The following is a 25,991-nucleotide window of genomic DNA, read 5'->3' as shown; positions in this document are numbered from 1 at the left end:
ATTCAAATACTTAAAGCCTTAGTCAACATCTGCAGTGACTAGCTAAATAAGACAGAGGTTGCATTCCCACCCAGCAAATACACTTGCCATTTCCTAAGTACTCATACTATCTCTCCAATGAGCACAACGTCTTATCATCTCTTGTTTGTATTGCAACAAGAAGCTAAGGGCCCTAGTTCAACATATCAACGTGACTGGCACTGTACAAATACACAGTTGGAGACACACCTAGAAGAGTTTGCTGCTTAAATGGACAAGACAAACAGCAAATGGACAAGAAAACAGGCACAGAAAGGTGCAGTAAGCTGTCCAAAGTTGCCAGCAGAGCCTGGAGTCCCCTCCAGTCACCCAATGCTGCTCTCAGGTGTTATGCCCAGCAACTACCCACCATGCCCTTTTCAAAGCAAATTAATTACCTTTCTTTTTCCTGGGTTTTTGGGTTGTTTTTTTTTTGGGGGGGGGGGGGGGAGGGGTGTCGGTTGTTTTTTTTTTTAGCAGAACAACAGGACAGGAGACTCTTTTGACAGTTTCTCCTTTGCTAGATGCGTAAATTCACTCCATTCGGTAGCAGCAGAAAGAAATTACACTCTAACAGCTATGCAAGAAATTATGTGCAATGTTTCCATCCACTTTTCTGTGGCTCAAACGTACTGGAACATTTGTGTCACTGCTCACTTGGGGATGAAGCACTTAAACTGCTTTTTCATGGAAGCAATCAAACATCAGGCTACCCACCAACCCTGGCTATTAAGAGGGAACTGAGATACTCAAAAGTTTTAGCAAACAGGGGTACATGGAGCTCTTTCTCAGTACAAATACAAAAAAAAAAAAAAAAAACCAAACACAAACCAACCCCACATAAATCCTGTTGATTCCAGTAAGCTTTTAGCATTTTGCTGAAGTAGCACCTACATGTTCACTGACAGCCACAGAAAGGCTGAAAAAATTCAGACATGTCTGTTCCTGCAAGGGAAGTAACATCCCCCTTTCCCCCACCGTATCTCTTAAGTTATTTCTCCTGCCTCCTCCTTCCCATGTCACATCAACCTGTTGGGTTTTTATTTTCTTTTTTTATTTTTTTCTTCCAACGTGATGTCTTAGCTTTCTTTCAGACACAGTAACTAGCTCTAATGTACCCTATTCATGTGCCAATCAAGCCATCATCATGATCTTAGAGAGAACAATACTTGTATGCAAAGGCCTATTTGGAACCGGTATTTGAGTCACTGCAGGTCAGCCATTAAGCATTCACACATACGGTTAATGGCCTATGTTGACACATGGTGGGGAATTAACCCAGAAAAAAATTCCACTGCGTTATTATGAAAGAGATCATATCCTGGAATAGGACTATAGCACAAGTTAACAGGCTCTTCGGTTAATTTTTAAGAGTCACACATTTGGTGCGGATTACAGGCTGAAGGAAGGGCTTATTGTAAACTGGAGGAGGAAACAAAATGTCTCTCAGTGCAAGAGTATTTCCTTTACATAGTTAAGAGATTATTTATAGCTGATAGTAAAATTATGCATTATTCATGGTTTTATAATTATTTACTCTCCAGAATGCAGGAATGCAGGGAATTGAGTACAAAAAAATACCAGGCAGTGAGTGTGACAGGCACATTAGTCAAGAAGTCTGAGGGCAAGCCAGAGCTGAGATACTCTTCCTATATTTGTGAATATCCATCACAAAATAGGAATAATCAACCTGTGCAAGACCATGAAGAAATCCATTAACAAACCATCATCCACCTCTCAGATCTGTAACCAACCTTCCATGTGCTGCTACCACCTAAACTACTAGGGAAGCTCCCAGCATGGCTTCATCACAGCTACGTTCTGGCCTGAAAGTTGTTTAAAATCATGTTGACAAAGTAACCTGGCTAACCAAGACTCCAAGAGTAACCACAGATTAAAATGTCAGAAAGATCATCATAAGCATTTGGTGACAAACCCCTCAGATACACAATCACTTGAGGTAACACAGACTACAGGGGACTTCAGGAGAGCAGTGAAAATCTGTAAGGACCAACATTTTCCAGAGGACCACTGCAAAGCACCTTTGCCAGTCAGACTCATCATGCCCTGAAACTAGCACAGCAGTTGTCTGGGGGGGTGAAATCTGAACAATGTCATTATTTCATGCCAATTGCATGCTTTCTGCACTTTACCCAGTCTGGCTCCTGTCTCCAGACAGTACAGCTCAGGCTATGCACAAAGCCAAGGCAAGTTGTAAATCTGGCAAGGTGTAAACCTGGTGCAAGTATTCAAAATGCTATCCTCCTATTAGCGAAACTTCTGCATTTCACTGATGTCTCTTCCAGCTATGGAAAACTATGAAGAATACTTTAGTGCCTTCATCCCATTTACCAACCCATAAACTGGCTGAATAACAGCTCTCCAAGTAAGGGGCTTGAAACTGGAATCATCTCTGCCCAAAACACACACATCTAAACCATTCATTACTACCATAATTTCTGCAAAGGCTTGAGATGATTTGTAAAAGCCACTGAAAATAAGCAGAAGGATGTTTTCTTTTTTTATTATTATTTTTTAATCCATAGCTCTCCACATATAAAGGGTAATAGAGAACACAGCAACAGACTACATGTTTAAGGCTTCAACCTATCACATCTCCAGGGTGTAGTCACATGATATGTTTTCTTTCTCACAAAGGAAATTGGCTTATATTCCCATCGCTTTCCACCTCCACAGTGGAACTGTTTACAGGCAGCATTCTATAATCAGATCATTGTAATAATCTGGATTTAAGCAAAAACATTACTGGGTTTTGGCCTGTTATTGTTTTTTTTTGGATGGGGTCAGCTTTCTTCTCTAGAGCATGGCCTTGGAGAGAGCTCTGCCAGCACAACAGCAGCAGACGCTTGTGGCAGTAGGAAAGAGGAAAGATACTGAAAGAGACAGTGGGAACTTCGCACTAAAAGCAAACACAGTGTGTAGCTATGCCTGTGATGAGATCAACACCAGATTCCCTAAAGGAGTTTTACAGAAAGGTATTTGTCATGTTTTAAGTAAATGAAATTTAACACTGTGTTTGCAACCAAGTCAAAATAGGGCAGCACTGCCAGATGCAAGAATTGTCTTTACCACTGGGGAGTCATACTGAACCATCAACCACCAAGATAGCTATGTCATTTTTAAATTACTCGAACTTTGACTTTCTTTAATGAGTTACATAAGCCCCAGGTTAGACAAATGTTCAAGTCTTAATTTAAATCACATATTGCTAAACACTTTACCCGTTACCAAGCCAAAGTTTTATTCACGACTATTGAGGAAGTTCTCAAGCATTTTGCTCCTTATCAAAAACTTCTGTGAAGAACCACTCCTGAAACACTAGGAACATCACCAAACTATGTCATCTAACCAGTTTAATGAGATCTGTGTGTCCTCCCCTCCAGTCTTGGGTCCTTGCTGCATAACCACAGACACCTACAAAGCATGTTTCGTTCCATTTAACAGCTTCAAGGGCAATGCCATAAAACTTAAACCGCCTCTACATGACTGTAGGGAGCCACACTCACCCTTTGGACTCCAAGGACACCACATCTCCCTCCACCTAGCAACACAGTATTTACTATAACAAACATTTCACACCAAAACCTCCCCATTACAACTCCGGACAGAGCTTCAGTTCCTTGTCCCAGCAGATACTCATTTTGTAGGTTTGGAGAGGTTGATTCCCTTTCCCAAACCCCTTGTTCAAAGGAGAATAATCTTTTCTGCATCTCTGCAAGGAAGGGGGAGGCAGGATAAAGGTGCTGATGTTTCTGAGCTGCCCAGACAGAGCCCAGCACTTCAATCTGATAGAAATGCAATGCTATCATTACAGACATATATTCACATCAAAATCTTCTGTTGCATTTTCACTGTGGTTTTGCTCTGTTACAGAAAGACAATACCAACAGCTACACATCCCATTTTATAAAAATGCCAACTTTAGTAACTCTAAGTACTCTGGATTTTATTCATTTTCTTCTGGTTTATTTTGGACTCCTAGTCTGTCCCACCCAATGTTTAGAAAGCAACCTGAGCCTCAGAAGTATGGGTAAGCCCTACATTTTTAGAAGGCTACAAGCAAAAAGAGCAAAATAAAAATGGTGTATGAACACAGTCATTGACACAATGAAGCCAGAAGACAAAATGTAAACATCTCTATCAGTCCAAATGTATATACAACAGGTTCAGCATCTAAGATTTTTATTCACTTGCACATAACATATAACATGTAACTTGGATGTAACTAAAAATTATTTGTAGGAGAAAAAAAAAATAATATATTTTCCTGCAATACAGCACTATAATTATCTACATACTGTGAGAAAACTAAAATCACACAGTACAGCTTTCTAGTGTCAAAATAGATTTTGTGGCAGCACCTGGAATGGCCTTTATAGAACCAAATGTGCTTTTACATAGGAATTTCCAAGGCATCTTAAAGTAGCTGACAAAGCATATTTTGATACGATGTAAAACTCAGGCTACGGAAAATATTGATCATCAACTACCGCACAGTACCTGAACAGAAGAATAATCTCCACTTTGTGACATTTGAAGGTTAAAGTGTGACTGAAATGCTCTGAAGTTGATACCTCACCAGATGGCAAAGGGAGGGTTGCTGCCTACTGACAAGATGTGTAGCTCGAGACAAGAATCCAAACAGCCTCCCAACCTTTACAGTTACTCTGGTTTCAGCTACATTCCTCTTTTTATTTGAGATGGATGGCCAAGGCCCTTACACACATAAATACACGGGCTGAGCATTCACCTTACATTCCAGTGACCCTTAGACACAAACTGAAATGAAAGCTGCACAAAATGTCTGCCAGCACACTCTTAGAGAACAGCTACAGGTTCAGGTTCTACTTCCAACAGCATAGGATTGAACAAGGGATGTCAAGGAAGCATTCTAAACCAATTTTACTTCTTCTTGTATAATTAGAGTCAGGAATTATCTCATTCTTACCTGACTTAGAGCAAATTATTTCATTTCAAGAAGCACAAAGTATGCTTTCCCTTGTGAAAAAACAGAACTCTCTGCTCAGTGGTCCAAGTGGTACAGCTTTTATTCTCTCCCACTTTCTCAACTTCTATTTGCTGTCATGTTAAAGCAACATAATATGCTTTATTAAATGTTAATGATGTAAATCAAAGTTCATGATTTACAGTGACACAGCACCTGTGGTGGACACATACGTAATGGTGGGTTTTCTCCCCCAAAGTCTGCAGTAAAAACCATTTAGCAACATCACAGAACTGCACACATTTGCATCACTCATATTCTTGAGAACTTGGTGAAGGTACAGCCCCACCACTGACACCATCCAACAGATAACAAGAGCCCACAGAGCCACATCCTCCAGAAAGGATGGATCCTCCATCAAGAGCCTCAAGCGAGGCTGTCTGCACCATGTCATGGGGGACACAACTAACTTCAATCAAAGTGGGTTGGAAATACAGGAGCAACTGGCAGGAGCAGTCATGTCTGTAGATAGCAAGCCATCCAGTAAAAAAAAAAAAAAAAAGAAAAACAAAAAAAAACTGTAAAGGAAAATATTCAATCTGGATGAACAGAAACCAACTGAAAGCACAAAAGCTCTTCTTAAGGCACCAGGAGATGAAGGATTAACGTCCACAAACAGCTTTCAGCCTCAGAAGGCTGAAGGACAAAATGCAAGACACTCCATTCGCCTGCAGCAGAAAGCCACATAAGATGACGAGCACCACCTTTTTTATACACATATTATATGAAGAACCATGCCTGGATACAGATTTTACATGGCTACACAAAGAGGCTATCACAACCACCAAGAGGCCTCCCGTGCAGCTAACGTGCTGAGAAGTCTGTCAGCATAACAAACCAAGATGGATCAACTCTGACTGCAACATGGTTCCTTCCTCAATATTTGCCCCCAACTGGAAGAGACTTCTCCAGAATCAAAACAGTTGGTAAACCTGGCTACTCATTAACCAAGTCTTTTCACACACTTAAACTACAAGTAGAAGCTGAAAGAAACAAACAAACCAAAAATAGAGAGAAAGAAAAAATTTTGAATTTAAATAGCAAGAGGTGTGGGAGAGTATTTTACAACGTATTGGTCCAACCAACCATGTGGAAGAAGCGATGGCAAGTTTCAGGCACAGGGAGACTTTCTAAGGTCCCTAATGGCATGCAGACATGTATTTTACAAAGTCCTACAACAGCAACCGGCAGAGGTTGTCCCTCTGTCACTACGGCACACAAAGCAACCAGCACAGCCTGAGCTGGCAGCCGTAAGAGGGTTAATGCCCACTGCACACCAATTAGAAAACCCCCTATAGTTAAAATCAACTGCAATTGCAAAGAAAAAAAAAAACCACAAAATAAATAAGAAGAGAAAAAAGAAACCCAAAAAAAACCTCACTCTCTCAGATGCCCTGAGAAAAAGCCAAGTACGCTGTTATCGTGGGGACACATTTCCATTCCACAACAGCATATTCACAGTAGTTTTCAATAAACATCTACACAAGTCACTTTGGGGGGGGGGGGGTAAAAAAAATCTGTTTTCTTTCATACAATTCCACAAAAATAACTGTCATCACAACCATCCTTGTGTATTTGCCTGCAGTGAAATCTGTCTGCAGCTGCCCTGTGGAAAAGACAGGCAATAATTGGCTTCTTTCACCTCTGTTAACCACGAACAAAAGTGTCACTCAGCTCCCAAATGGACAGAAGGCACCAATGGATGGTCAGCCCGCTGAGCCAATGGGCTGGAATAACAATAACCCTGTAGCATTTTCTTTTTCCTTTTGTTTAGTCTTTCAAAGCCCTTAATTAAGACCCTCACAAAGCACCCCTACAGACTTCTTTCAATGAGGCATTACACGCCTGTTTTCTTGTATTTAAGGAAGAAAAGTAACAGGGATTTCTGAAACACATTAAGCAGCACACACAATTTCCATGTATTCACGACTGAAATACTGTTACATTTTAGCTTTTAAATATTATCATCCATAAAAAGAAGTTCAAGCTTACTCTGCCCACTCTTTGCTGCACATCCATTGCTATGTCAAGAACAACGACTAAATACAGGTAGCCATAAATCTGGTGTAACTGCAATAGTTCACTCCACTCTTTCGTGAGCCAGCAGCTCCCAAAACGAATGCAAGTGGAATGAGGCATGTTGATGAAATATCCCTGGGCATCCTAAAGCAGGCAGCTGAGAAAGGATGGGGTAACGTAGGGAACTAATTTGTTGCGACTGCACATGACGCAGTGGCATTGTCTGAAAATCAGAGCTGGTGAAGGCAAAGGTAAATTCCCTGCTGGGTTTGGTGACCTTCCATACAATTCAGTATCTGCTGTCATTTAATATACATGAAGGTAATCTGTACTCCATTATTCACGACCAAACTGATGGAATACCGGTGTTTGTGTATTAAACAGGACATCTGAGGACCACTACTGCTTTCTGGCAGCACAGGCAGTCACTGCTGAACAGAAAAGCTATAGAAACTTCCAAGAAATATCTGAGCACACAGCAGCAGCTCTTTTTTTGAAAGTCATGTCCCCCAGCCACAAACAGGAAACAAAATAGCCCTAAGAAAAGACCATTGAAATACCATCCTTGTAGGTGCAGGCTACTTTGGCCAAACCTAGTCACCATGTCCTTTCCCACCCCAAACCAGCCTCAGCAGCAGGCTAACATGGCCCCTGTTTTTGCGGGGCACCCAGGACAGTGAAGGGAGCCAGTGTGGTTGGGGAGCATCAGGTACAAGTAGGACCTAAGGAAGCCATCAACAGCCAGCGATGGTCCAACCCCTCCCGCATGCTGCAGCCCCTCACCATTGTCTTGTAAATACTCTTGGCCTGTGAAAGGTGGCATCTGGGCAGCTTCCTAGCATTAGACCAGGATTATTCTTGCAGCAATAGAAGGTGCAGCCAAACAGTACCAAAATCATCAGCAGACACAAAAAAAAACCAGGCTGAAGCTCTGGTAATCTCCAAAACACTCTCTTCCCTGAAAGAGAACAGGAATGGCTTTTTTCTCACTGACAAAACAAAGCGAGAACAGAACAAAGACATTTCTATTACTATTACCAATCTGAGTGAAGACAAAAAGCAATGGTTTAAAACCCCCCTTCTACACTACCTACATATCCAGCAGGCATTCTTTAACAAGCAGCACTTGCTATAAAGACCACACACATCTAGTCAAAATGCAACTGGGTATAAATCAGCTTAGACCTTTTTTATTCTTTTTATTTATATTTTTTTAATACACCAACATTAGCCGCATGTATCCATATTCACACAGACAAGGAAGAAACTTGCCTTTCAGAAATGGTAATCTAGCAGCAGTACTTGGTGATTTTGCTTTTCAAAGTCAGACTGGCCTATTTAGTTATTACACACTAAAATCTCTCCTAGTCAGACCTCAGACTACTGAATTACAGCCACAAGAAACAACACAAGATTATCAATCGTGCTGCATGGACATTGTTCCTGTTTACTACTACTACAAGAAAATATGATGTAACTGTACTAAAAGGCAAGAATAAAATACATTTTTTTAAAAAAAGATAATGGCTACATGACTTGGTTTTGAAGGCCCAACTCCAAGCACATATTCTTGGAAAGCCTGTTCATATGCCTTTATCAGAATGTGTTGTATCGCTGACCTTGACCATGATTATTTACCACAGGAGTTCAGGAAGAACTCCTGATCAACAGCAAAGAGAAGTTAGTTAAATTCTTAAAACAAGCATGAAATGTCATTCTAAATCCGTCCAATGCACCAGCCACAACCCAAATTCATATAATGCTGATAAAAGTCTCATGAGAGAATCTGATAAAACTGCAATACAATATTAATATTCACCACTGCAGTATAATGTAAAAAAAGCAAAACAAGACCCAGCCTCTCCCATGCCACCCCCCAAAGCCCCACATACAGCTCCAAGTGCCCAGGACAGGGGGATCTCAGTACCTAAACAGCCAAGGTCTTATAATACAACAACAAAAAACAAACAACCCTCCCAAAAAATCCCTGTGTGGACATCAGAGGCGCTCTCCAGCATGACTTTGTCAGTCAGGAATCGCATCCCAAACTGGACAGTTGTGCTAACCAACTTTAGTAGTACAGCTGTGGACTTGTGGATTCTGCCCTGACGTGAATAAAAATACTACTACTTTCCATTGCTGACCCAAGAATATAAATTAACTAAAAATTAGCATATTTTTCTAATTTTCAAGGAAAAGACATACAAGCAAATGAAATATTTCACAGAAACCTTCAGCCAAAATAAACTGACAGCCATCATTTGCCATAAGTAAGAGGTCAAAGAAGCACTTATTACTCGTGAATTTCTTGAAAAGGTAAAGTTCTCTCTTTAATTTAACTCTGTTCTCAGTATTTACACAACTACACCTATTTAAAACTGAGTAGATTTTAATCACTAAACTGTCAAGAAAAAAACCCAGCACACTTAATGCAAAAGAACATTGCAAGTATTTACATGAAAAACAAAGACCTACCACATTACCTATCCAGCCTACACTCTTAGCAACAGAGATTAAGACTTGTCAAGTTTAATCATGTATACTGGATCAATTTTTTTATATAAACGCATCAGATGCATGTGTGATGGAAAAGCAAGAGAGCCACAAAAGGCAATCAAGTAATCCACCTGCATTTCTAGCCTGCTTGTAGACAGAAACATCATATGCATCTTTCCAGCAATATGCATCTTTTAGATTAACTCCAAGAAGAAAACTGGGCTTGTGAACCCTTATCTCCTATCTTCACACAACAAACATGGGCACATTTTAACTTCATCATTGCTATCCTACAGGCATCCGTTGCTACTCTCCAGCTCTTACCCAAAGGCCATAGGTCAAAGCAAAACCCTTTCTGATGTATAAACCTATGTTGCAGGGAAGACAACTATAATGGATGCATGGTGGACAAAGAATACCCCTCCCAAGCTGCATTAATAAAAAGATCTGGTTTTTCTTGCTCTCTCTTGCTTCAAAGAAGTCCGGTTTCTTCTGCCTTGAAAGACTATGGGTTTTACTGAATCAGTAAACTGGGGCCAGTAAAACTTGCCATGCAGCTCAAAACCTGTCTCTAATATGGACACCTGAGTACTACCAACACCCTGCTTTTCTCATTACCAATATTATCATGTATTAAGACCAATGCAGCAATTTCTCCAACCTATCACCAGCAAAACTGTGTAGATACTGTTAAAAAATAACAGTAATAATGAACCCCATGAGAGTTGAGAGGGTAAAAAGGTTTTTATTGAAACTAGAAAATCATTTCCTCTTTTCATTTTTAGTTACACCTATTATTCTCAATACTTCAGCTACCAGAAACGAGATAGTGCTCTCTAATTATTCCGTCAGATCCCACACTAAACACCAACACTATCAAATCTGAAAAATATAAAGCAGACTTAATAATTTAGCTTTTAGTTGAGGGACAAGTAATCCCGCAATGGATCAGAGACCAGAGCTTTATGAGACTACCTTAAAAGATGAGAAGACACTTCAAACATGATCACTTTTTTTCTGTGTTTTAACAAACATCAGGATATAATGAAGAAGGCAGCATAATTAAAAAACATACATGGCTTTGTCATACTCATGTATGTGGAAAAAATAAACTGTTCTGAAGACACTTGAATTTACAAATGTATTTACAGACTGTGTAATAATAAGGTCATTATTCCATCTTAATAACAGCACTGAATATTCAGAGGTCCTAGATGTATGGAACCTTCTGTTACTTTTCGTTATATTTACCACAAAATAGCTAAATAAGAACAATTTTTATTTACATTTTTCTCTACCAGGTTTACAGTTTATCTACAGTAAGCCTGGTAGAGAAGCATCATCCCCATCCCTTTGATGTATAGTATAGTATTGTATTTTGCGTAGCAAACAGGCTGATTAAAGTTGCAGAAGACAAAGCTTTTGGAACTAATTCCATACTACTCATTCCAAGAAATGATCAAGTCTTACCTCCTCTAACTACCATCAACTTAAAATTATTTTAGCAATTTATTTATCCACTTTAGTCGTGCTGGTCTTTACTATTCCTGTTTTCTTTCCCCCATGCTATGCATTAGGAAGAACAGCATTAGGAGCAACCAGAAGAATATAACCCTGAGAAATTTCCACAGGATTAAATATGTATTTCTTTGCTATCACAGGAGCAATCAGTCTGGCAGCATTACATCACATTCATCTCATAAGGAGTTATTCTCTTTTGACATTTAAATAGTGTCTGACTAAACAACAGCTGCTAGTAGGAATGGTAGAATTAATGGATGCCATTTCCTAAAGTCAAAGTTTCCTTTTTAGCTGTCTTGTCTCATTACAGTACCAAGATGCAGTGTTAACTAGTGCTTTTCTGCAGAACCCACACCACCTTCAGCAAAGGGAGAAATATTTGGAGCTTGCTAATGCAGTACATCTAGCAGTTGAGTTTCAGCAAACTGAAGTTTAACATGCTATGCAAAAGGTATAAATTATGCTTCCAAGACAGCTCCAGGCACTGCCTTGTTTGGAGTTGCTTACTGAGCAGCTACATTTCTCCAAAAAAACTAATGTGCAGAAGGGTAAAGGGCAGTGAAGGTAATTATTGGAAGGAAACCTCTCCTCAGGCCAGAAAAGAATAATTAAACTTGTGCATGTTAAATCACATAGGGGAAGTGAACACTGAAGTAATCGAGTGTAAGTGATAGCAAGACCTACCTACAATCTTCCTGAAAGGAAATTAAGGAAGGGGGTAATCTGAAGCAGGACTCTTTAGACAACACAAATGCAATACCCCCAAACTTCATTCACAGTTCTTTGTATAAATGTGAGTTCTTTGTACAGACATACATGTTTCCCCTACATACTCACATGCATAGCACCCCCACAGCAGAGAAAACTTTCAGTAACCCAGTAATTAAATGAGTGTGCTGAAACCTAAAGCACTTCATTCTGCAAGCCTGGATCCAACATAGTTACCTATTGCTCATTAATCTCTCCGCAGGTAAACAGCTAAAAATGCTTAAAGATTTTCAGCTTTTAAGATGCCTCTTCAACTGCAACAGTGTTTTGGAATCCACCTCAGCTAAATGAATGCAACATATAGGAATAAGCACTGTGAGTTCCTAGTCTAGTCCTTCCTAAAAAGTCCTGAGCTATTGTGTGAAAACTTAACAAAAGTCACTTGCACAACCCTGAAAAGATGGTGAAGGAAAGCTGTAGCAGAATCTTCTCCTCCTGGGCTTCTGAGTTGCCTGTCTGGGGAAAAGAGCCTAAGACATGAGCCATGCACTGTTGCTGTTGACAAGATAGCAGCAGAACAGGGGTCGTTTGTGGGTTTAATTGCACGCATTCTTGTCTGATAGCTGCTGAAGTTTCTTGGATGACCTGCATATATTCTGTTAAAATATACTATGTACTAACTGCTTTTAAAATGTAAAGCAAATACAGAGCAATACTCTGTATTTCTAACATCTGAGACACTTCAGGGGACAGCTAAACCAAAAAGAGACTACTTTATCACAGCAGGTTAAAAAGCAATCCCATTTAAGTCCATGCTGGTGTGCCTGAACTCCAAAAGGAGAAAACCAAAATCTGTACTGTAGGCAGATGTTAAGGCTTTCCCAGTAATTTGGCAGATACGAACTGTTAAAAGATCTGCTATCAGCCTCCAAAGACACATTTGCTAGCAATGCTCTGCTGTGAGAACTGTTCTGCCTCCTTTACCAGACCTTAAAACTTGGCAACTTATCTCTCAAGCCATTCAGCAAAGCCCTTAGATTAACTTTTAAGGCTGGATATACAAACAGATTTCCATCTATGTACAACAGAGCTAAAGAACAGTGTCTGGGCAGCAAACCTCACCATTATCAGACCTAAGGCTTGCACTACAATGCAAACAGATGGCAGGGCTCAAATCCTGAAGCAGGGTGTTACTACTCAATGGGTTTTCCTTCTTTAAATCAGATACGCAAAAGGACTTTGTCCCTTTGCAAAGGACATGCAAAGTGATACTGGAAATGGCCATATGTAAAATACTTCTGTAATTTCACTATTGATTCACACTGTGGTTCACCTATGCTCTTACGATCAGAAGCTACTTTTCAATTTGACATAGCAGTTTAAGAAGGACACCAGCAATTAAAACATACTTCGTACTTGGGATGAATGACCGTAGGCACTACACACTTCTTGTCCTTCTCTGCAACATCACGATGCAGAACTAATGTACTGTCTGTCAAAAGGGGGGTTGGGGGAAGAGAGAGGGCGGGTTGATAAATGTACATATATCATGAGCACATTGTAGAAATCTCAGTTTCCCCAATACCTCTACAGTGTGAAACACCAAGCAGGGTCTGGTCACACAGGAGCTATCAGTGCAACACCTGTGCTCAGTTAGTGCCCGTTGAAAAGAAGTACTCTGGAATAGGGATAACTCCTCAGTAATGCTGTAATTCCAGAATGATGCAACAGGGCAGGAAAAACACCCAAGTTCTTATTTAAAGAAAAATACCAGCTAAAGTTCAGGATAGTACCTGTTGCTTGTTTAGCCATACAACAGAATCAACCCCATGCAGGTGACTCTATATCCATTTTTGCCATGACTAATATTTACTACTCCAAGACTGTAGAAAAAAGATCAAAGTCCAGCTGTACTCTGAACAAATGGGGCACGGGGATGATGAGGGAGAGGTGACAGACTCCAGCCAGCATAACATGGTTTTATCAGACACAGCAAAACAGACACATGCACAAATGTTTGCCAATTTGCACAGGATTCTATAAAACAGATTCATGTTTTTAGAATGCTCATGGAGGAAGATTTAATACTGTCATGGTATGGCAGAATTTCCCAACTTGGTGATCACTTGCACATTACTTATCATTTGAAGCATTTGATTCTATCCTATCTATTGTGGTAACAAAGCTTACATGGACAAAAAATTATTAGTCTGGCACAGACATTAAGAGAGCAAGCAGTCAAGGATCAAACTGCACAAAGCTCCCCCAGCCTTCCCAAATGTCTTATCCAGAAAAGCCCAAAGGGCCACAGCAGTTCCATACTAACTGCAGACAGGGAGTGTGCCCCAAGCTGTATCTTCTGCCAGGCACTTGAAAGACAGAGATGAAACAGAAGCTGTCTGTTCCCATGGAAGATGCCCTAGGACAAAGCAATTTGCTCAGCAACATGACCTACAATATCAATCTGACCAATAATAAATCAAATCAGACTGGACATCAAATTTGCTGAGCCAAATTCACTGCGAAAACAGCATTAAGAAGGAATATTTTTATGTTTATGTTATCATGCCACTATTCTCTATTCCTCATGGCACTGAATCAGCTGAGACCAGGTGATGCACTATACCTGCAGGAAATGGGGAATATATTTGGCAAAATAAATATCCAAGGTATTTGGAAATAGGCATCAATCTCATCTATGTTACAGACCAGTTAGTTATTAGGGCAAAAAATTTATGTGAGGAAAAAATGGCACACTTACTTCAGAGTTGAAAAATACATGTATTTTAAGGAGGAAAAACTGGCCTTGCTGCACAAATGCAGAGGCTTCTGCTGAAACACTAAAGAACTGCCATTTATTATACTCAAACCATATAAAAACCCTGCTTAGAACGCCTAAACATCAAGATACATATTTAGTATGGAAACCAGAGACCTGTCTTTTCAGGAAACAGGTTAAAAAAAACAGCATGTAAACAAACTAGTTGACAACGACATGTCAGGCAAGTCAATTCTAAATCAATGATTGACCTGGATACTGAAGAGATTTAATGCCTCCACTAAACACTTAGCACAGAGCCAGCAGATTTGCCCTTGGAAAAGACATGGATTTTCTACATCTAGCAAGACTCATACTAGCTCTGTAAAATATTAACAGTCTGGTCAATATTAGCAAATATCTTTTTTTTTTCTTTTTCCCTTTTTTTAAATTTTCTTTTTTTTTTTTTTTATTTTTTTTATTTTTAAACCCAAATATTAAAAACAAAAGCAGTGAAAAAAAGTACCTAAAGGCAGAAGCCTGTGCAGGTCCAAATCACCAGCAACTACATTCTCTGAATAAGGCCCCTTACACAGGACCATATCCTTTTCTCTCCCAGCTCAGTTTCCCCCCCTCTTAATTCCATAAACACCACCAGAACCCCAAGGAGACACCCAGAGGAAACACAGCAAGGTGAGAACTGCTTGAATAAAACACAACTAAAAAAGATGAACAAGGAGTCTGCAGATTGCTGCTGGCAGCAGCTTTTCAAAATTCCCTTAAAGAATGTGTAAGTCTGGGCATAAGCGCATCAATCTTCCAAATAGTGTGAGGCTCCCTTCAGTAGGTTCAAGGGCTCCTAACTTGCTGGAGCAGCTCAGAGAGCACTGAGAGAGCAACAAAGCAGGTTTTCCAATCTGAGCAATGTTTCCCCTGGTTAAAAATACATTTTTAGGCTCTCAAACACAGTACCTGAAAGAGCAGATGGCTCCTTCATAATCTTAGGTGGAAGAAGCGAATGAAGACCAGATCCACCAGTTCTGCTAACTGAGGAGCATGAGGTTTCCCCACAAAAAGACCCACTGCCTCAAAGAGAGAGGCCTGCACACTGAAGTCTCTTCACTTTTCCAAATGAACTACCTGTACCCGGTACTGTTCCGGAAAAATAGCATTCAGAAAAATAGCAAGGGTTATTTTTAAAAACATATGAAGTGGAATTTTACACATGACAGACATGACACTCCTTAGGTGAAATTTTAGTAACAAAGAAAGGACTGGAGCTAGACACCACCAAGTCCTTTTAACGAGGCATGGAGCAGCAAAGCTTTCCTCAACATCCTCTCCTGACCTGCACTATCCTCTCCTGCAAGACAGTGCTGCAACAGGAGCAAACCATCCATGCTTTCCTGCCACAAGCCCAAAGCCTTGAATGGGGAAAAACAAACTTTCACTTTCAAGCTAACACACCACATTGTCTGGATCACAGGAAGAACTAGTCCCATTTTGTGCTCTGAAAGGGAACGTAATGGGAATAGGGGGAGACAGACCCCAAGGCACATTCCAGAAGGACCCTTGCATCTGCGCTTGCAACTTCAGGACCTACTGAACACCAAATGCCAGCCACCACAGCACCCAGATGGTTAACAAAAAACACAGAACCATAAAATGGTTTGGGTTGAAAGGAATCTTAAAGCTCATTTAGTTCCAAACCTCCTTCTGGAACACCTTCCACTAGACATTGCTCAGTACCATGTAGAAGAAAGAAGGGCGACTATGGTGAACTCTACTGCCTGGTCACATTATTAATACTGCAATGCCAAAAGAGCTTTGCTCTACATCCACGATTCCAGTCCCACAGCAAAGCACAACGCCCTTAGCAAGAGCATTTTGAGGGCTCACAGCAAAAACTCTGTGGCTAGCTTACCAACCTACCACAAAGTTTGAAGCCCCCAGCCCTCTGCCCTTGCAAAGATGGGAATGAAATATTCCATATGTTTCCTTTGTCAGAGACATGCCTATTGAAAGCACAGCCACGCCGCTCTCCCTGCTGGGGCACCGGGTCAAGCTATTCATCTGTAACCATGCAGATGTCAAGAAGGTAATGGGAGAACTCCCAAACAAAAACACATTTTCACAGAACAAGGTTCTAAAATACACAACTGTGTTTGCAGCATTATTAAGCTAAATTAAACAGGTTTAGGCCTCCCCTGCATACCTCTGAAATTGCACATCCATTTATGATTCACTGCTAATTGTGTACCAGTTAAAAACTCCAAACACATTTGCTCAAAAAGTTCAGGGTGAAAAAAGTCCTTGCAAGACCTAGCATTCCTGCATGACTGGATGGGGAGAGAAAAGGAAGTACACTACAAAAAAATGTCTTTACATTTTAGTAAGAGAAAGCTCAACTGGGAGCTGCAAATACAGCTGTTTCCTCTCTGAGGGCTGACTGCTCAGGGTACTCTTCAAAAAGCTCTCTACAACTTCATCTGACTTCACATTTATTTCATCTTTTCCTCAAGATAAAAAATTAGCACTTCCTCTCTTGCAGGAAAAAGAATAAAATCTCTTCTGCCCCAAAGAAAGCCCCTTCTACATAACTTCTATACCTTCTTCCAGACTATCTTGATGGTTTGAGGCTCCTCCTGTGTTTTTAATGCAAAGCTTACAGGAATTAGTTACTATATTAAAAAAAAAAAAAAAAAAAACAAAGCTATAGTTCTTTACCATAGTGATAGTTTTCCTACCCCTGAAGAAAAAAATTAGCTATTATTTTTTGATCTGAAGTTAAGAAAATATTAAAATCAGACTCAAAGTTTACTTCAATGTTATTTATCTTCACTGTGCCAGAATCTTGAGACCAAGTTGTCAAAAATCAGCAGCCACTGTCTGAATTACCTACAGTTAACAAAGTTATAAAACAAGATTTTTAATTACATGTGTATTTATCAATATTAGACTTGAAAAACATCAACAAGAAGAAATAAAACCACTGATGCACTCTGAGCATCAGATTTCAACCACAGACCTTATATACTTTATAGTTATCTCCTGTTATACCAAACTTCTCACTACATTCAAAAGTGCTATCACTTGAGAAGCACAAGAATCTTCAGTAGTGAAAAAATGTAAAAAAATGTAAAACCTTCCACATACTCCTGACTTTACAGGTTTCCCTAATGAATAGTATTCAAAGATAAATGCAAAAGGCACACAAGAGAAGCCTAAGGAATTTATTTTTATTTCTGTAATGCTATGTTTAAAACATTATCATATTAACTGACATGACCCATAACGCTGTTAGCTGTTACGTATTCAAATTCAGCAGTCATTGTCAGACACCTCCTTTAAGCTGTTGTTTTTGAGACAGTCCCCTCTGTTGTTTTGTAAAAGATGCTTATCATTACTGATGTCAGTTGACCAGTTTATGCAGAATGGACTTTCAAATCCAGGGAGAAGCTGAAATACAGGTTTCTTTCAGCAACAGCAGTATGTTTCTGGGAAATGGAAAGTTCTAACCTTGTCACAAGCCTTTAACACTTAAATCATTCAACAGCAAAATAAAATCGATTCTGCTATTTCAGCTATGCATTTTGAAATAAATAACAACAGATTTGGAAACTTTCAATTTCAGTGAAACTCCGACAGCTGCAGTAACTAAGCACTTTAAAAGAAAAGCAAAAAAGGTCAATTGTTTTGTCAGGTAGATCACATGCTGTTTCTGCATGATTTAATTACACTTTCCAGGCACCCATACATTTAATGATAGATGCTTCTCATTGGGACATACCAGCTTTATTTGGAACACGAAAGTGAATAAATCTGGGCCTGATTCTGAAACAAGGGATTTCAAAGACGTTTATCGTGAGGGCAGTTACTTATATAGTAACATCAAGATCTTCCTCTCTTCTGCTGTGCCACCCATTGCTGCATGCAGCTCTACATCAACTGAACCAGCTGCCCATCTATCAGCAAAGGAAATACTAACAGCTACCTCCGCATTTCCGAAAGGGTTGTGCAGGGCAAGCCGGCGGTGGGAAAGCTTCAAGAACCAACATCACATGACCAGAAATCTCTTCTCAGACCAAAGTTTGAGAACATCTTATCAGAAAACTGCAGCCATACCTGAAAGGCAGGTATGGGAAACCACAGAAGAGCATTTCCCCTGCAACAAAACCCTAGGTCACTACAGCAGCAGATGGCAAGTTCACCAGGTGGGGAGGATGCCCAGGGCCCATTAACACATGAAATCCTGTTCATACCTCTGTTGGCAAACATCTCAACTTATATCTCTCTTGCTTCAGTTTACCGGCTTCTTGAGATAGAGATGATTTCTTCTCTTACCCTCTCTCATGTACCCTTTCCCACCTTCGTCTCCTATTTCTAGATCACACAGATCTCTATAATTCTTCCTCAAGCTATTTTTGACTTTCTGCTTCTTCCGTAAAGAAACCCAAAACCACAACTTGGCAGCACAGAGCTGCTGCCTGAAATGCATTCATCCCTTAATAGAATAACTGCTGGCCACGAAGTCCCATGCGGCCATGCTGAAGTAACCAGCCCCATCCATTTCACTCCCTTGCTTGCTTGCAAAACAAGGAACAGGCAAACCTGAGCTGTTGGCAACTCCTCTGTAATATAAATAAAACATCAGCTCCTGCCCATTCCCAACAGAAGGGCCACCTTTAGGAAGAAGCTTTTAGGAAAAGCACAAGGGTGGCTGAGAGGAGGGTCTCAGACACTCAGAGACACTCCTGAAGGCCCGCAGTTCCCAGGCTCTCTAAAATGAGATATGGGTGCTCAGCCCTTCTGAAATCTAGGCCAGTAATTTTCTCTGGGTAAATAAGAGCTTGTGTTCTGCAAAAATTGCTGGCTTAGATGTAGAATACAAAACAAATAAAGATCCTCGCAGAGGAGGCTTCTCAGGGTTTTGTTTTGTTTTTCAGTCCTTATATTATAGTTCCCATATTTTCCATCTCAAGCAGATAGTTATTAGTAAATTCCTCTCAAGAACTGAAAAGGTAATTATTTACTAGCATAAACTTGCTCACATTAAAGTCCAACTTTTTTTTTTTCCATGCTGAAGAATCATCTTAGCATTTATTCCCCAAAGTCACACTTAGGAGCCTCTGCCAGGAAGTATCAAACAAGAAATGTCATATTGCTGATACAAATGCTCAACGTACAAAATAAAAGCCAAATACCTGACAAATTACATGCTACAGCAGGGCACTGGGGTTTTTCGGGGGAGGGATAAAAGAAAAGGAGGAAAACACCAAATTTTCTGCCAACAAAGAAAATTAAAAGGGTAAAAAACATTTAACAAACTTTGGAACAACAAACACCTCACTTTTCTGTGCACTACCCAAGAGCATCTACTTGTTTACAAGACTGACTGACAAATCAGACAGCTTGAAATTAATCACAAAGACTCCAGTCTTTGAGTGAAAGCTGCTGACCACTGGGTGCTGGATGCTGTATCAAACTCAAGTCCCCTTTCCAGCCTGTGGGATTGCACAGGCACGTATAAATGCAACAGCATTTCTGCCAACTAACAGGAATATTCCCATTAAAATGATGTGACTGTGTCTTTCCGAAAGTAGTATAAGAAATATGCTTTTATAAAGCCAGAATAAGCCTCTTATTACTTGCCATCCCATCACCACCATGGGGCATTAAGCAAGCGAAAAAAACCCAATGGTGTCACTGTAAAACCTTCAAACCTCTAATTAGATAAGGCTTTTCTATCTCAGAAGAACTGCAATTATGCTACGTTTTCCAGACTCAAGGTCATGTCTGGACATCTTTACTTTTCACCATAATAACTCTGCTAGACAGCCTTCATAAAACCTCAGCCATGTCCTTTCTTGTGCTTATCTGACCAAAGCAGATGCTAAATATCTGTGTGTTTGTACCAGACGCATTAGAAGAAGACATCTCACATCTACCTACTGCATTTCATCACCATCCTACAAAAAACAAAAGTGCGAGATGAAAAGACAAATAACAAAATGCACAAGCTCTGCTGAGTCCAAACAGAACCGTACCATTTTTGCCATTGATACATAAACAGAGCAGGACATGAAATGCTAACGTGAAACAGCGTAGATACTTCCAGACAGTAAGAACACTGTAAAAAAAAAAAAAAAAAAAAACAACAGAGGATCAAGTCTCTGTGATTGCTGAAGTAACCTGTGGTATGAAACACACAAAAGAAGGGTCCTTCTAGGCTGCCACATCTTAATCTTACAAATCTTGTGCATAACACAGCACACAGAAAGACAGCCAGTATTAGGTTAAAGGAGTAATAAAAAAAACCCAAAAAGACCAAGATGACTGTTTCAGGCTTAAGTTCTACCCTCTAAATCAGCCAGAGGTCATAAGCCTACCTTTCACAACTCAAAGTAAAATTAAAGCAAGGGACCCTGCCACTCCCTAAAAATACAAACAAGAAGCACCAGAAGGGAAATCAGCTGTATTGTTTTTACCTTTCAAGTGCCCAAAATACAATAGCAGGCACTGAGAACGGACTACATTCCTCATGATTGTCAGGCAAGCCCCTACCTAAAATGGCCAGGTCCATGTAAGATGCCTATGACGTCACCAGCTAGAATTATCTGCTTTTCATCTCCTGCACAAGACTCACACATGTATTAAACCTCTAAAACTGCAATTTGAGTTCTTAAACTGACACCCATGAGAAACACAAGTACAAGTATGCCCTACCATAACTGTCTTCCACTAAAGTGGATGCTTTCTAGCACATGGCATGTGAAATATCATAGATCAGGCGTGTACCGCATTGGTTAAAAAACCCAAACAAACAACATTTTCACATTCTTGCATAGGCATCTCAACTTGCTAGACGACAGTTATTTTGCAACAAAGCAAAATCACAGCCTTCATAAACAGAAAAACAGGCAGCTGGTAATTAAGAGTTACATAAACACCTACCTAAATTATACAGAACAAATGGCCGCCTACAGTAAAAGTATCAAGTAATTATCCATGGTCATGTCCTCCTGACTCCCTCCCATCCCATCCCCTCCAGCCCCTCACAGTGCCCGGATCTAGTGCTGCCACCTCTCTCTTGTCTATCTCCCCAAAATCTCTCCACCAAGATGACTGTGGTTGGGATGACGTACCCACCCTTCTTCATTCAAATTCTATCTCTCAAAGCGCACTGATGACTCAAAAGTAATGAGCTATAGATGCCGTCTTTCCAAGCTGCTTGGTCTGATGCAACTACCCTCATGTAACCATGCTGCGCATCAGCAACCATGCTGCACATCAGTAACAATGTAACCATGGATCCCACTGCTATCACCCTAGTCCTCCTCTCCCTGCACCCAGCATCATGGTTGCAGCACCTTTTGCCAGGTATGAATGGAGTGGATTTAACGTACATTCCACACAACAAAATAAAAATCTGTTGTGTTTGGAGGAGCTTTCTAACCACTGCAGTAAGCAAAGAATGAGCAGTGAAGCAGTCAAGAGCTGAAGAATAGGAAATAAGGAAAGAAGGGGGGAACCTGAAAGGAGGTACTTTTGAGGCTCTACAGAAGTCACTGCCTGACCATTCATGGCAGCCCGGGAAACATGGCTGTGTTTTCAAAATGCAGCTTTGGAAGTTATGTTAAATTATTAAAATTAAAAATAAATTAAGACTGCAGGAAAACAGATGTAAGAAGAATTAAATACCAACCCCTTCCACAGTTCTCAACTGCCTCAAAACTCATTCACTGCCAACTTGGGTCAATAGTGAGCTAATTTCCTTCAGTTGCTCTCTCCTGGCTAAAGCAGAAAAGCAGGAACAACTTTGCTTCAGTATCACAGAATATCGCCTGTAACACTCTTCCAGCCATCTCTGCTGTGCTGTGGACTTGCTGCTGCTACGGCTGTAATCAAAAAAAAAGCCCTGTAGAAATGCTAAGGGGATTTCCTGGCATCCTTACATTGCCTGACACAAAGCATAGCAAAGCTTTCTTCTCTTCACATAGCTAGGACACTTTGCCATGACACAAACATGTCAGCTGCGGGGGGAGGGGGAATGTTATTTTCTTTCTTTTTTGCCCCTCCTCATGAGCCAACTCAGCTTCTCTGGCAAAACTGTACATTGTCCAGGCCAAGCAGGTCTGAAATGAGCTTTTTATTGCTTACAAAACTGTTTTCTACATATCCTAAACTTCCAGTGCCCTTGCTACAATAGAGACTATTCAAGCACAGAAGTGCCAAGAAGTCACCCTTTTTTTTCCTTCTGTAAACAAGGGAACGGAACTAAACACAAGTGGGGACCAAGAGCTTCCTTCACTGCCACAGAACAAGATAGGTAGAAAGTTTCTGCTCAGATTTAAGGGGCATAAAACCAACAGCGACACAAATCCATCAATGAAATACGCTGAAGCATACAAAGATCTCCTACTTTTACAAAAAGCCTTCAGGTGGCTTCAGGAAATTTACCTGGAACTTGCAAACTGAAACTCTTCAGTGACTTTATCTCTAATGGGTGTTGGCTATGACAACTCGTACCATTAGACAAGGAATGCCATGTTGCAGGCACGCAGAGATGTACCGAGACCAATTTTACATGACAGCCAGACAACACAGTAACCATAAAAGCTGGCACTTAAATGTGGCTTTTACCAGATAGGCTTCAGGTACTTGATGAAGTTGGGTAACTTTCCTGTTTTGTCTGCAAAGAAAAGACAATTTACCAGCGAATCCAAGGGTTCATGACATCAGGTCCCGATTCCTTACCCCCCACAGTCACAAAACACCATTTCTGCCACAGAAAAACCACCACGAAGTCAGTTCCCAACAACACAGCACAGGCACAGAAAGGAACAAAGTATTTCAGCATAGGTACCAACCGAGACCGGTAACTTTTGCCATTCATCAGGTACTACACAACCAAAAGGCCCGGTAACCCTTCTCCACCCAGCTTAAACTACTAAAAGAGAGAAAAAAAAAAATGCAAACAGGAGAAATTGGAAACCTGCTCAGTAAACAAAACATCCAGTAACTAAGAATCAGACTCTCTTTGCATATTAAGTGTAGGCAAACAAAGAGGGGGGAGGGGGAAAAAAAGTGACATTTTCGTAGGCATACACCGCTGCTGTATTTTGACAACACAGCAGCTCACTACCGATGTGTACTCATGCGCTGTCACTTGCCGGGGTGCACTCTGTGCTGTATGCTGTAAAGCTTTAGCAATAACAGACCTGACCACTGGCCCATACAAGACCTTGCTCCAAATCTTTGCTGAGAAGCAAGGCAAGACTGACAGGTTTTATTGTGAAACTTAGCAGGTTTGTGGATTAGCAAAGCTACCATATTGAAAGCTACAAATCCCTCTCTGGTCATGTCTCTACAAAACAGAGTGTTCATTCCTCAATTAAAATCATTATTATTGAAGTTACCAAAACTCAACGCAACATCCACCAGGTTGTGCCTGCTTTACAATATCATCACAGGATATCGGATAAAGGGTTTTCAGATTTTGTATTTTGTTTTGTCCACAAAGAAAACTCAACAAAGCTCACGACGCTTGTTTACGCTGTTTTTTTTCCAAGGTTCAGCTCCGCATATACACTAGGACGTTTTGTAACAGCAAAGGCATCCTTATTTAACTGATTCACGCTTGCTGAGGGCTGGAAACGTCTTGACTTTGGGGAGAAGATCAGCTAGCGTGGGAGCTGGTTTCTGGAGAAAACTGAAGAGAAAGGCGCTGCAGTGCGAGGACATAGCACAGAGGCACACACACACGTGCAGGCAGCGGCTCCCCTGCCTTACAGGACGGTACCAGGAGTCCATCGAACCCTACAGGAGCTCCCCCTCCGCAGCCACAGGCTCCCCTCGCCAACCCTCCCAGCCTTTTAAACCTCCGAGAGGCCAGGCCGGGCCCCCGCGGGGCAGCGGCCGGGCCCAGGTGCCGCCTCAGGCCCCGCTGCCCTCACCTGCCCCTGCGAGCTGCCCAGCGAGCCGCCCAGCGAGCCCCGCCGCTGCCCACAGGCCGCCACCCGCGGGCTGGGCCGGGGGGCAGCGCGGAGGCCGCGGTGGTGACCGTGTTAAACCAGCAGCAGCAACAAAAGATACGTAAACACACGGTTATAGGGGGGTAAATAAAGGGGGACAAAACACCCGCCCGCCCAGGCCCCCACCCCGACTCACAGGGCGTGCGTGAAGGCGCTGAGTCCCGGGGGCACGGCGGCCAGCCCCCGCCCGGAGCAGTCCACGCCGCGGTCACCGTCGCAGCTGCAGGACGCCGGGCAGGGCGGGGGGGACGCTCCGCCGCTGGGCCCGGCCCAGCTCCCCAGGCCCCAGGCGACGAGGCCGAGCAGAGCGAGGCACCGCATCGCCGGCCCCCACCGACCACCGGCTCGGCCCGCCGCCCTCCGCACACCGAGCCCGGCTACCGGCGGGCGGAGAAAAACGAGAGGTTTAAAAACAGCAACAACAATCACAACAAAAGGTAAAAATAAAAAGGCGCCTCCGGCCGGCGCGGCGCTGGGGCCACCTCAGCGGCGCGCCCGGGAAGCCAGCCCTCCGCCGCCCGCCCGCCCCATCCAACGCCCGCCGCCGCTGCTCATCTCAATCCAGCAGGTCCCGCGCGGCGGCGGCCATCGCCGGCTCAGCCTGCACCGCTGCCGGCGGGTGGCGGTCCCCAGGGAGCGCGCCGGCTGCCGTGCGCCCCGGGCCCGGGCCCCGCGGCGGGGCTGCCAGCGGCGGGGCTGCTGCGCGCCGCCCGCCCCAACCGAAGCTCGTTCGCTACGAGCAGCGACGACGCCTGCCCTGCGCCCAGAGCAGAGATGCGTATGCTAATGAACAACCCCCCCCACCATCCGGTTTGCTCTGATTTCATTAATATGCAAAGCAGAGGGCGGTAAAAACCAATGGGCGCCTTGGGGGCGGGAATACCCGGCTGTAGAGGCCCCGCCCCTACGCGCTCCTGTCGCGACTCCCAAGGGCGTCAGCTTGAGCGGACGAGACTCCGGAGCCGCCCCGGACTCCCCATCCTGGTGCCCGTCGGGATGCTCCGGACTCCACAAACGTGACAGAAGGATCTCAGCAACCGTGGGGCCAGGCTGTCCCTGTGCTGCAGGAAAACACCGGTCCCGCACCCCACCCCGCGCAGCCAAGTGCCGGCATGAACTGCTTCCCGACGTGCGCCCCATGAGAGGTGACAGCAACAGCCAGCCCCTGGGCCTGGTATAAGAGAAGGCTGACTGGCACTGCACCTCCATCCCCTTGAGCAGGGACACAGTGCCGTGCTGCTCCCTGACTGCTAGACCTAGGCAAGAGGGAATGCGTCAAAAACTCGAAACAGTTTTGCATCGAAAGAACTGTTTCCCAGGCACACAACCCCCCACAGACGGTACCTGGCAACAGTATCTGGCTTTGATGACAGGTCTGCATTGTAACCACACTTATGCCAGGGGCTAGTCT

At 42.3% G+C, this 25,991-nt stretch overlaps 1 protein-coding gene across 2 annotated transcripts in view; it reads right to left on the bottom strand.

The window, feature by feature from the left end:
* Positions 1–25,270, bottom strand: part of LGR4 (leucine rich repeat containing G protein-coupled receptor 4) — an 81,306-nt gene extending 56,036 nt beyond the window's left edge. For both annotated transcript variants that reach the window (XM_065683368.1, XM_065683369.1), the window contains exon 1: positions 24,717–25,270. In XM_065683368.1, the coding sequence (XP_065539440.1) occupies positions 24,717–24,901 (185 nt within the window). In that variant the 5' untranslated portion in view covers positions 24,902–25,270. The remainder of the gene's footprint in view (positions 1–24,716) is intronic.
* Between the last annotated feature and the right edge of the window lie 721 nt (positions 25,271–25,991).

The sequence above is a fragment of the Lathamus discolor genome, chromosome 6 (assembly GCF_037157495.1).
Source record: "Lathamus discolor isolate bLatDis1 chromosome 6, bLatDis1.hap1, whole genome shotgun sequence".
Lineage (NCBI taxonomy): Eukaryota > Metazoa > Chordata > Aves > Psittaciformes > Psittacidae > Lathamus > Lathamus discolor.
This window is presented reverse-complemented; position numbering and strand designations above follow the sequence as displayed.